This window comes from Solea senegalensis, linkage group LG15 (assembly GCF_019176455.1).
Source record: "Solea senegalensis isolate Sse05_10M linkage group LG15, IFAPA_SoseM_1, whole genome shotgun sequence".
Lineage (NCBI taxonomy): Eukaryota > Metazoa > Chordata > Actinopteri > Pleuronectiformes > Soleidae > Solea > Solea senegalensis.
The window spans coordinates 3,145,558-3,159,100 of record NC_058035.1 but is presented as its reverse complement, the minus strand read 5'-3'; the positions used below and the strand labels follow the sequence as shown (position 1 = coordinate 3,159,100).

The 13,543-nt window shown below is 38.9% G+C and overlaps 1 protein-coding gene across 2 annotated transcripts in view; it reads right to left on the bottom strand.

Moving 5' to 3' along the window:
* LOC122781806 (SH3 and PX domain-containing protein 2A-like) overlaps positions 1-10,909 on the bottom strand; it is a 61,799-nt gene extending 50,890 nt beyond the window's left edge. Inside the window, exons 1-2 of one of the 2 annotated variants that reach the window (XM_044045827.1) lie at positions 10,517-10,909; positions 4,610-4,690 (exon numbers count right to left, since the gene is read on the bottom strand). In XM_044045827.1, coding sequence (XP_043901762.1) covers positions 4,610-4,690; positions 10,517-10,588 — 153 coding nt within the window. In that variant the 5' untranslated portion in view covers positions 10,589-10,909. The remainder of the gene's footprint in view (positions 1-4,609; positions 4,691-10,516) is intronic. The other variant, XM_044045828.1, reaches the window with a different exon arrangement.
* Positions 10,910-13,543: the final 2,634 nt, after the last annotated feature.

Here is a 13,543-nt window from a genome sequence, read left to right as displayed (position 1 = left end):
ACTACTAGCATATTATGTCTGAATCTCTAAAAGAAATCTAAAAAAAACTAGTGTGTGATATATTAATGAGATTTTGAAAAGTGTGTAGAACGCTTAATTGCCACTTGACGGCAGGACAAAAAAACAATCTTGCGCTCTGCAACTGGTAGTGACTTTATCAACAATAGTGTTAGCATAATTGTACGCAAACAAGCTAGCACAAGGCAAACTGTGACGCTGCATCTGAACTGCTGAACTTACATGTTATTAAGGGATTTGGAAAACTGTTTCGGGTTCGTTATGAAACTGTCAAAAACAATGATTGTCAGAAATGTCTGACATTGTTCACACTCAACGCAAAAGACGGAGACGGACGAAGCCTTTCGTCCATACTTTGCGTTCATTTTGTCAGTCGTAGGAGAGTTTACGATGACGGACGAAACAGAGCAATACCACCAGAAATCGTGGGGGGCAGTATAGAGTCAAATTAGTCAAGAAAATGACCAAGAAGAATCTCTCGCTTCAACTCTCAAAAACTGCTTTCTTTTCAAAATAAAATAACCTTGTTCAAACCCCATTTTATATCAGATATGTAGGCCAGACAAATTATAACATGGACAGAGTAGAGCTCCAATTCCACGATCCAAAAATAATGACAACCGGAGGAGTCTTTGATGAAGTTTCAGTCCAAAAGGAAACCAGGCCAGGCTGCACACTCCACAATCTCCCTGTGGAATGCTCTGGCCTGTGCGCTCTGTCCGCCGCTGCGGTTAGAGGCTGCAGAGAGCGAGGACGAGGGGAGGGGGGGAGGAGAAGGAGAAGGAGAGACCTCATTTGCCTTGTTCTTGACGGTAAACTGGTGTTTGAGACTCAGACCAGTTCTGCTTACGTCAGACAAATGTGGGTCAGAGACATTTCCCTTTGACACCAGAAACAGCGGATTCAGGCAAAACTCGGGCTCAGCAGTTTTCAGCGTGAAAACAAAACTCTGCACACACACACAAACACGTTTGAAAGAGCATGTCTCACCTCAGGAGTCAGCAAGAAGGACAAAGACAGGCAGGGAAAGAGATACAGAGGAGGAGCAATCTTGATAATTTATGATAATTGCCTCCCAGTGGAGTTTTTATGAGTTATGCTAAGTGCAGAGGAGATGTTTAAAACACTGGCAATGAGTGCACCTCTTGACATCTGTCTGGCGATGAGAATGGTTTCTTCGTGTTTAAAAGACAAACAGCAGAGGTGCCTTTTGTTTGATGAAGAGTTACTGTGTATGTAGTGCTGTCTGATGTTGGACTCATTGTGAGCTATCTGCTCTCCAAGGCGTTTCTTCATCTTTTGTGTGACCTTACTTAACTTTTCATTCATCAGATGAGATCATGGTCACGTTTGTCAGGCCAACGGGTGTAAAAATGCATTTTCTCTTTTATTTTCGCCGTCAGTCCAGAGAGAACATTAAACACACGGATGTGCTCCAAAAACATGGGGCTAAGCAGAGTTTGGAAAAAGATTGTAAGTGTAATTTGGCAAAAACACAGACTCAGGTTCAGTTTCTGCCTGAAGAGTCGGTAAATTTCAAAATGGATGACAGAGAAGTGAGACAAGGTCGACAGTTATACTGCATGGGTTTCCGTCCGCCGGTTTTTATGCATATTATCGATTTAAAAAATGGTACCAGTTCCAGCCATGCAGCAACATCTTAGTTGAAAAGCCAGTTTTTGTTGAATTTACACATCATGTCGTCCAGGATAAAGTGCCTGGCCCAGGTTGCTAGCTAGCACGCAGCTGCATCTGCTCTGAACATCTGGACGGGAACCTTTGAAAAACGCATTGTTTTGTTGTTTTTGGTTCTGCTTTCCTGGTCTGTGTGATCTCCAACTACAATTACTTTGAGACCTTTTTTATAAAAGTTGTAAATACTTCCATAGTGTGCTAACATTTAAGACGTTTGAAGGATTGATTGAAGACATTTTAATCAAGTTCAAGTTCCACAGGAAATATTTGCGAAAACAACAGACGAGTGGATGATCCCAGGTGATTGATACAAAACCAGGTGATCAAGTTGTACCTTCATATCCTTCTAGGTTGACCCCCACTTTTGTGCCATCGACTGCTTATCTCAGTAAACTGTCTCCCAATATTTGCTGAAGAACTGTGAATGAAATGTATTTTCTCTGACTGGATTATTTGGGAATTCAGTTCATTCCCAAATTACTAGATGTCATTTAGCATGTAATGTAATGTAAAATGTGGCAAACCTAGCTACGAGTGCAAACCATTATTGGAAGCACAACGGAATAAGCAGAAACAACTTATTTTCTCTCTTCTTTTCAAACACCACTGGAAATGATCTTCGTCTCAGTCTTTCAAAACTTCAAGGCTCCAGAACTGTCCATTAACCCAACCCCCACCGTCTTTCCTGACCACAACTTCCTCCTGTTTCACTGAGAGCATTCTGGGATTGGTACTTCAATTACCCGAACAACATCCTCCTCCTTCTCCACTGATTATTTTAAGCACCTGTTTGTTTACATGACGTCTTATCTCGCGTGGAAGACACTGCCTTTTGTCTTTTCGCTTTGTTCGCCTCTTCACTCCAGAACTGCTGATGCAGATGAACCATATTTCACCTATACACGACTGTATGTTCATATAAGGAGCAATAAAACGCACCATCCCCACCCGTTCTGTATAGACAGCTGCCGACTGTTGTTCTTTGTGGATTAGCATGGCCAGACAAACGCACCCCGGCAGCAGGGATCTATGGACAAGACCAATGTTTACAGAGACAGGAGAGAAGCTCTGTTTCTATCTCATGGACCAGGGCAGAGCTTTCCTGGCTATTACCAGGAGACCAGAAAACAAAGGGTTTCCTCTGTTCCAGTGGCACTGTAAAGTGCAGGGGTTATCAGAGAAGAGCCACGGCCAGAACAAGAGAATGCTGGATAAGGAATTAACTGATTAAGGTTTATAACTCACACTGGAGTTCAGACGAGTTCCTGAGCATCTTTCAGACTCAAATCTCACTGCCATCATGACATCATGATTGTGCCAAGAAAATGGAAAGACACATTTACTGTCTTTCCATTTTGATCCGAATGAAGGAGGGACAAAAAAGTAAGGTTAGCTTCAATCTAAGGCTGCAACTATTATTCAGTTAATCAAATATGAATCGATTACTCAATTAATTGTCAACTACTTTGATAGTCGAGTGTTTTTCTGATTTTTCAGCTTCTTAAATGTGAATGTTTACTGGTTTCTCTGCTACATATAACAAAGAAATGGCTTGTGGACATTTTTCGTAATTTTCTGGCATTTTACAACCCAAACGGTTACTCAATTAATCGAGAAGATAATCAAAGATAATTAATTGATTATAAAAATAAAAGAAATCCCTATGACAAACATTCATGGCTATTATTTACATGTTCCCGGCAGGAAGATGTATGTGCGTCAGTGCATTGCAACACAAATGACACTGGAATTTGCACCGCTACCAAAAACTCAAGAGGATTAAGAAAAAATTGTCTTGTGTTCAAAACAAAGCTGTTCAGAGCCAAATCCAATAAAAAAAACACATGTATTGCGGAGTCATTTGACCAGGGATTAAAAGCTGCATGAGTAAACACATTTCCAGTGTTTTTTGTTGTTGTTTTTATAATAAAAGGAATTAGATAAATGTTATCTTTCAATCAAAACATGTGTTTGTTTAAACTAAACCAGAAATAAACTTACAAGTGCCAGTGTGGAACCTATATTGCCCCCTGTGGACCTTTGAGTAATTACCAAAACACTGCAGTCCTGATCTGACCTAATGTTCACTCACACAGACAGAGTTTTATGTTGTTTATCTGTCTTTTACAGTCTATCTGTCTATTACTTGTCCTGACTGCATCCAGGGAAATGTGAGGTGCAGACACAGACAGGTTGGCACATGCAGGCATGTAGTTAGGCAGTAGTTTAGGTTAGCACTGTCTGCTGAAGATGATCATGTGCGTGAGAAGCCAAAATTGTGATAAAAATACGATTATGAAGTCCTGCTGAAAGTCGAGGTTTATTTTTAAGGGTAGAATCTATCTTCTTGGTACGCTGCTGTATGAAACTGTCTCGTTTTACTCGCGCAGTGTGCTTCTTCCTCCTCCTCGCCTGTTCAGTTGTGATGTAAAGTGATTCCCCGTGTAGAGGAATGTCCCCACAGAGAGTCATGTGGAGTTGATAGGCTTAATTAGCATTATTTAAACACATTTGGCAATGATTTGAATGTAACAGACGGTTTAAAACTACGGCGTTAACACATCAAATTGCAAATGCATGCACAAAATTGCACCGAGGACTGGATTTGTTGAGTTCAAAATAATTTGGAGGCATATCTTTATAGCAGGCTATAAACATGAGACTGGGCTGCGTCTGCTGACTGGATTTCCCCTATTTGCCCATTTCCAAGCCAAGTCCAGAAGTCTTAATATAAAACCTTTTCAGTGATCTGCCTTCCAGCTGCTGGTAAAACTGACCCCGCCGAGTTTAATATGAAGAAGGAACATTACGGCTATAATTAACACACAATGTCAAGCTTTATTGCTTTATAAGAAACGTCCCCGTTTGGGTTCGTGTTGCCCGTGTTGTGACAAACCTGCAGGTCGAAGAATTTGCTGTATCTCCTGTAGATGACGTGGGAAGTGGAGTCGGAGTAAGTGACATTGATGAGGTACACCTAGTGAGAGAAGCACAAACAAGAGAGGCCCATTAGGAGCAATGTCACTTTGTCAAAGATAACATGGCGTGGCTTTAGCTCGGCTTATCCTAATGACACAAAGTGCATTCCCTCCTGACTTAACTTTAAGAGGTCACCGGGGGTCAAATAAACTCATTAAGTACATGTGTTTGAGTCACACACACAGGGAAAAACCATCAGTGGTTAGAAGTGAGTCCAACAGATTTAAAGAGACCAACTTATTAAAACACAGCTTCCAGTACTTTTGTGGTATTAACTGGGTATGGAACTTCCTCTGTTACCTCTAACAACAAATGTTGTCATTCGATATGAAATTTTGGAAACCTAAGGCATTAATGTCATCATGCGGCATACTTTTTTAACCCAGATCTAAACCTAGAGAATTTAATTATAGTGTCTGGCAAAGTAGTGAAAACGTATATTGGATATTATTACTCAATACCCAATCCTAAATTCTACATTCAATCACTTAAACTTAATTTTTAAGTCAAAGTTTAGTTTTTCAATTACCTATTAATGTCTTTAATTATTTAGTTTATATGTGATTTTTACTTAAAAATTGCAATGCGGTGCACACACAAAATGCAGATTGGAAAAACAATATGTTACGTGTATATATGTTTTAAGTTTGGATTTTAAAAGGACCAGGTCAGTGATAGTAAAGTGATAATAAAGTTAATAACAACTGAGTCAAGTCACATGCTGCATTTTACACTTTAGGTCCACCTGAGTTCTCTGTGGAAACAAATGATGCTCCCATTATGTCAACAACTCCCACCTCTTCTATCTATCACCAGGAATAATGACACGGAAGAAGTGTTTACCAAAACAGAAGCTGGAGTGGGAATATTTTTTTTTCCATTGGCAGACGTCAGTCATTTACGGACCAAAAAAAAAAAATGTTGCCAAAAGTTTTCCTAAAATAAATCCTTTATTTGCTTCAACAATATGGTCCCGCCCCGAACAATCGCGCACACCCCGAGGGTAGGAAAACAGATGGCTGCACCTCATGCAATTTCATCTCCGTGCATGGCACCGAGTGTTTACAAAGGCAGTATTTACACATATGGTGGCAATCTGCGAGGACATCAGTTACTGCTTTGAATCGAGAGAGTCCTCGTTCAGCACACACTTCATTAGAGCAAGAGTGTGCGACGAGGCAGAACCAGCTCCGCAGCAGCTTGCTAATTGGATGCAGACAGCATGACTGAACACTCTGAATTTAGGCAACAGCAGAGGGTGCGTGAGGTCAGGACGCATCCCAAAAGAACCATGATCCGTCTGACTATGGCAATGCAGCATAAGAATAAGCAATAAGACATAAATTGAGAGCAGCACATTTTATTTGCGAGCTAATTAATGTGCAATATTAATGACGTTCATGGTTGATGCTTGGATCCTAAAGTCGCAGACACCATATGAGCTTATTACAATTAAAAAGCAAAAATAATTACTCTCTTTGCAGTGGAGTCAAAACAAGTAAACAATACAGACTTTCAGAACAGTGTGGGGCCCATGTGCATTGAATTAGCATGGATTATGATTATATACGGCTGACTGACATATTTTACTCTGGGTATTAAAGTCTCTATCTGATGAGGGGCTTTCATTCAGAATAATCTGCACAAACCACTGATTTACAGCAGAATTTCATGTCTTCTGAAAGGACCTACCCCCCTTGTAATGTATGTAAACAAGAATTAGTTGCCATGGACTCTTTGACTCTGGTGCCATGAGTTCCTGAGGAGGAAGTCACACTTTAACAGAGGGGACAAAAGACAAAGAGCTGCTTCTTTCCTCTCCGAAACCGGATAAGCATTTTCAGTTGCTTAGCTCATAGATAATGAGATTTGATTTTTCTTCTTCCTCCCATGTGGGGACTTCCCAGTCAACCGTCACCTCCGGCTTCCGTCCCAAGGGGAAAGCATGTGCCCTGTGTTTAGAGGCCTCTGGGAGGCGGGAGATGGATGATGCAATTGATCCCAACTCTCAGGTTAATTAATCCAATTGTACCTGATGGACTGATTGATTTTTTTGCAGCACCGCTGAGACATGTCTCGTGGCTCAGCGGATCTGATTACTGAGGTCTCTAAGACAATGCCAAGACTAGACTATGTGGTCAAACGTAAGTGTACAGTCATGATGACAGCACTGGGAGGCTGTTCTCACCGGGGGGAGTGACTAAATCTAAAAGAAGGGCTGGGACAACATGTTATTGTCACTCTGTGACTGTATCACAATACCTGGCTGCTGATTCATTATGATTCTACAATTACTGCAATTCAACAGAGCTGAGCATTGTGATTTGCTTTCCCTCCTTAAACTAAAGCTGAATATACAATACCCCACGATACATGTTTCTAAAATCAATACATGCTGCTTAAGTAATGAAATTTAACAGGACAGTAGTATATTACTTGTTTTTAAGATTTACGTTAACTGCTTTAATTTAGCTGTCCCTGCTAATAATACCATAAATACATAGTCATGTTGAGTGTTCACCAGGCTTTAAGAAAATAACACATTTCTTCTCAAAACCAGGGATAACACTAATAAATAAATTGATAAAAAAGACCACGCTATTTGTTTTTTCCCCAAAATAATTTAAAGTCCTATTGTCACGATATAGATAAATCAATACAAAAACAAACTATAGTACAGAAAAACTGTCATCGACAACACAAATTCTCACCAGAGAAAAAAAGAATAATAAACAAATATATTCATTACTATGTAAAGTAATTGCAAATTTGTATGTTTATTGGACAGGTGAAAGTGGATAGTAATGGCTGTGGTACGCTGTCGCCCAAAAACAAAAATAAGCATCATGATGATGGACATTTCTAACAAAAATGCCGTCAAATATTCTAAACTTTAGCTCATGAGAGCTCGTAAAAGAAAATCAGGGTTCACAACATGTGGAGCTAAAAGAAGCAGCTCTATCTACAGCATGTTGACTTTTTCATTCAAGAAACCTCTTAAAATTCATCACTTCTACAAACACATTAAATCCACTCACTAAATTCTAGCTGCTGTCACCACAACAACACAGGTTTGACATTTGCTTTGTATCTTTTAAATACTCAATAATCTAATACTCCTGCCCATTTATAGTCCACAGACACAGATGATTATTCCTAACAAGTTTACATGCTCCTATTAATGTTACTAACATGCTTATCAAATACTAGATGTATGTTTATAATCTTCATGATCTCCAGAGGATGACGATTGAGCTGATGTTTCTGTCACGCAGTAATGATTCAGTCAGATTACAATTCTTTTTTTTCAATGACTTCATTGTTCCCATGACTTTTGGCACTGTCTCTAGAATGGGGCATTCGCATTTTTCGTGTTAAACTGGGCTCAGATTAAAATCTTGACCGATTTTTGAAACTGGGTTGTATCTGCAGATATTCCAGGAGGAGGAGGAGGAGACTCGTGAGTGCACAAACCTCTTAACTGTTCTTCTTGAATTCTTCTTGTGGTCGTTTGTCTCTGTAAAAGTTTTTATTGACAGCTAAACCATCCGCTTTCAGGGAGATTCAAAGGATTAACTGCAGTCAAAAACAAAAGCCACACACCCGAATAATCTGCCCAACTGCAACATCAGCTCTATTTCTGCTAAGATCCAAAGAATTTCTCTCGTATTTTCCTTCTGGTGGTCATTTAAAACTTCCCCTGGGAACTAAAACCGCAAGAGGAACCTTAAGCAATGCTGCACAAACTGGTACATGGATTTGAAGAATGTTTATCTCCGGAACAATGGTTTTTCCAACACCTCAACTAAAGTTCAAAGAAAAAGTTCTTCATTCAGTTGAGATGTAAAAACTCACAAACCAACCCCCCTCACTGTAGTTGTAGTTGTGTCTACACAGCTTTTTGTAAAACTCATGACGTCCCAGTCTATTACCATTGTTCCCATTGATGATGTTTACATGAGAATGTGTCTGGCCTGGTTCTCACATGAGTGTAAAGAGGTTGTAGGATGGTAAAAACCCCTCCAGCACATTAGAACTGTTTGACCTACCCTTGCTACTTTAAAGAAGAACTACGTCGATTCCTTGCAGACTAGGACTAGAACAGTCTAGAACTAAAAGTTCTTCATGTGAAAAAGTGAGCTGATGTCATTTCAGTCAGAAACAGGGAGTGTCCGAACTCTGTAACCCTGTAGGAGTTTCTGCACAGAAATAATGGAGATCACAGATGATATCAGACACCATAGAGTGTAGGATGATATATGATTATGTATTATGTATTTATGTATTCTTCATTTGTCTGACTGTTATCAGCTTACTGTAGAGCGGGAGGTTGATCACACAGCCTCAAAAAAAAGATTTTTAACATCCAACAAGCCTCATGTGGAGGATAAAGCGGTAGGCAATGAATGAATGAATGAATGAATGAATGAATGAACTCTGCCAAGGATCTTTTTGTTTTCATTGGCATTGGTTTGTCTTTAAGTTTGTGATAACCAAGTCAAGTCTGTTCCCATTGAATTTTGGTAAGAACCTACCCACTGATGATATCATAACAAATATAAAATTCAGAAGAAATCCCTGTCTCTTATAATAGGAATAAGTGTTGTGAATGTGTTGTGCATATGACACAACCACCAGACAAAGTTTCATTTGGATTTGATCCAAATTACAGATTTGGCTGCAATTAATTCCCCTAAAGATGTTACCAGGTGCTGAGGTCTTTGCCCTCTGATTGCTCTTATATTTGTTGTTTTTCTGGTACAGCACACATGTCTGTCCTCTATCCTCTAAAGAAGACATGGACTCTTCTGTAACAACATTTTAATTATTTCTTTGGTGTGTTGATATGGTACAGAACTCTGGATTTTAAGGTACAACCTGGGTTTATTTAACTTTTCTGGCTTCCGTCTGTGAGGACAGCTGCCGTCAATCAAACATGTCTGTCCAGCTGCTGGGACCAGCTGGACATTTGTGATATTTCCCAAAAGACTCTTTTCTTAATTAAATAAAATTGTGACAGTGTCCTTGACTGCATGGAGCGCTCTAACCAGTGTTCTGTTGAGGTTGTGCTTGTTGAGACTGCTAAATACTAAGTAATACCAAGTATTACTGAAACATCTAACAGCATCTAACACACCAAGAATATATGATTTTACCTTGCATCGTAATAAAAAGTACTTCCATTTATTTAGGGCTACAACTAATGATTATTTTCATAATCGATTCATCTGTTGATTATTTTCTCAATTCAGTGAGTAGTTGTTTGGTCCATAAAAATTCAGAAAATGTGGAAAAATAGCGATTAGTGTTTCACAAAACCTGGAAATTATGACGTTCTCGCGTAAAATTATTTCTTTGTTATATGAAGCAAAGAAACCATAAAATATTCATTTTCATATTTACAAAGCTGAAAAATCAGAAGGCTTGTTTTAATTCTTTAAAAAAATACTGTAAAACACAATTAAAATATGATCAAAACAGTAGACTGTTAATTTAGTAATTGATTAATAATCGAAAAATCATTGTATATGATCATCCATATTTCCATACATATACATGGGAAACAAATAAACTAAGATTTTTTTTATCAGTGTTCCACAAGTATGTTTCTAATGTTATAAAAACCTTTAAGTATGAACCATATGAAGATAAAGTAAATAGAAAATTGTACTATTAAGTGATTTAAATGGGTTTTTAAGAGTTTTAAACTGATGTATTTATTGTCAATGACATCGTGAATCACGATAATCGCGACATATCGCCACCATGTCCCGCGCACAGTGTGACATCACAGACACAGATGAATAAGGAGATTTGAACTTACATAGTGTTTGGATGGATTCCTTCTCTTCTGCACATCCACAACATTAACGTCCAGAACCGTACGAAGCTGCATCTTGACCAAATTTGCACCAAGAGAAGTTTCTACAACGGGGGCGAAAGGAGTTTACCCATGAAAACTACGATATTTGGGCGTCAAGCACCGTAGGAAAATGAGCAGGAGCCTTGAGAGGACGCTGGGGAGCAAAGTTGGAGGACGCGCTCAGAAGGTGGTGGTGGAGTAGTTTTCTCTCCGCGCTCAGGCTTTAAAATGTACCCATGAAATGTTAGTGTCAGTCGGTCTGTGGGCTTCTGAACTGCTTTAACAACATGACAGCGCGATAAAAGTAGTTGTTCGTCTTCTCCTCCTCCTCCTCCTCCTCCTCCCTGTGGGCTGGACAGTCCCACCAGCAACAGCGGCAATACAGTGAATGTGAGCGGGGCGGTTCCATCTCAGCTGGTCGGAGACCAGCTTAACCTCTGGAGAAGTGGAGTCACGCTCTTATTGAGCTGTTTCCTGACTCTGACGTGTTGGCATTATATATCAAAGTCTTCAAGGTCTGAAGCTGACAAACCCAGGAGCTCAGCGGTCAACTGCGGTGTCTCTCTAACTGCGCAGTTATTCTACAGTTTGCGGTGAAAATCACAAGCACCAGCTCCACGGTGTTGTTTGTGACTTTAGGATGTTGTCTCGCTAAAAATGTAACAAAAGTTACACACGGAGTTGATATTATCACCAGTAGTGAACCTAAAATCGTTAAGACGACTTATATACATTTTTAACCACGTTAAAGTTCTCACAAAAAGCCTATCTAGGGTTACTTCCGGATTTCAAAGTAAATGGGCTTTTACTTAAAGTGAACTCATGTTCATAATAAATAAATAACAAGACATTGTTTACAGTTAATGTGCAATTATCCTGGGAAATAGTCTTGCATGGTCATATTTGTGCACATAAAGTGAATACATGGACTTTATTAGTTTTCTTATTAAAACAGCAGCATTTATATACATGTTTTCATTTTGTCACTACGTGTCTTTATAATTGTTCTTATTTTTTTATGTTGCCCATGCCAAGAAAGCTCTTAATGAACTGAAATTGAATTGAGAGAGACTTTATTTACTCATAACCACTATTTGCTTTTAAATTAGGTCATTATATTCCCTAAGCCACAAATCTGAATAATCTAAATATTATTAGAATAATGATTTTTAAGATGCTTCTTTTTTACTTTTTTAACGTTAATGTTTTTATTTTGAAAACCGGATATAGATCCGGCTCCTTCTGCTCCCTCTGGATTTTTAACATAAATGTCAGAAAATTGCCGCTTGTTGACCATGTAGGATAACTTGACCACAGCAGCGTGAGATTTCAGCACATTTTTGAACAACATAACTTGTTGAGAGCGTATTTTCCTCTGCGTTAAGTTAATGGGAAAGTGTTGCATTCAAGTGCTCGTCTTACTTTCCACCAAAAAGGACACACGAAATTGAACCACTGAGCAAATGAAATGAAATTGAAAATTGAAATGTTGTAATTTTGCTTTAAGAGCAAACTATAGAAACTATTAATATTCACATACAACAATACAAACAATAATCCGTTCACTCTGGTGTTTTAAAGAACGTTAGTTAGTATTTCTGACAGCAGTCAAGTCATTGAAGCATTTCATGGATGACTTTACTGCCTCCTAGTGGAGGAGCAGGGAGGTAAAGCAGAAAACATTGACTTCAAACTCCCACAAGGGGGCGCTGACAACACAAAATATGACTTCACCCTAATGTGAAACATGAGTAATACTTTGTTTATTTTGTTTCTTATGTAATGGGTTTGGGTTCCTACAGTAGTGTTGCTTTTACAATTAGTACAAAGAAGTTAATACTACATGATCTAGTTTTACTGAAATACATTATTTTCACATTACTTTGTCCTTATGTGGTACATTTTCTCAACATTAGATTGTGATCCTTCAGCTTATTGGTAAGGGTTAGGGTTAAAATGTGATACGTGTTTGTGCCAAATAGGTGTGAACATTATTAGGGATTTGCTTCGGTGCTTTGCCACAATAACACAAAATAGCATATCATCATGCTGTTTCCTTGTGCAATAAAAGAACTTTGAACTTTGATGGCAAGGAGATAAGATTAAGTTAAAGACAATCAATACATTTGAAGAAAAAAGAGACAATACATATATATACATGAGCAACTGTTCTGTTATTTTAAAAAAAAGGACTATTGGACTACATAATAGTTTTTAAGGAGAAATAGGGTGTTGGATCTCTTTTTCCATAGATTTTCATTATACATATTTTTTGTTGACGTTTTAATGTATGGCTGTCTGTATATAAGCAATAATAATGCACTACTGGGTTAATTTATTTACCATTTATTGATCCTGGTGGGGTTGTTGTTGTTGTTTTAATGAGGGATAATAACTTCTACCATATTTTCCTCCTCGTGACGACAATAGCATGCGTGAATGGGCTGAGCCACTGAGTGGAGCACGTCCTGCTGAGGAGGCGATCCAGGAAACAGATACCGTTAATTAACCGCATCAAGTGTGCCACTGACAGCGGAAGCGCCTGCATTTGGTTTTCAACATAAAAGCTTTTTGTTTTTTGGGGGGGCTTTTTTTTATTTTTTATTATACATTAAAACTGAAATATCAGCGTGTGTATCTTTGTTGCAATTAGATATGATTTTAGAAATGTATTGCAACTATCGCGAGAGACGTGATCACGACACCTTCATGGACCTGTGATGGTATTCAATGAGTTCAGGAACTGTTGTTTGGTTGGAAGTAAAAAAGTACACAGATCCTCCTTTGCACTCCGCTCCCTGCCTCTGCAGATTTGGTGAGGCTGCCATTTTCACAGCGGCTTGAATGGACAAACCAGGCAGAGGACACATTTTGCCTTATGAAACTGATGCTAACTATGCAAATGAACATAATTTGTGCTATGCAAAGGCTACCGTAGTTCCCTGGCCCCCTTGGGAAAGAAAGGAGTGTGGCTTCCCATTACCTAGC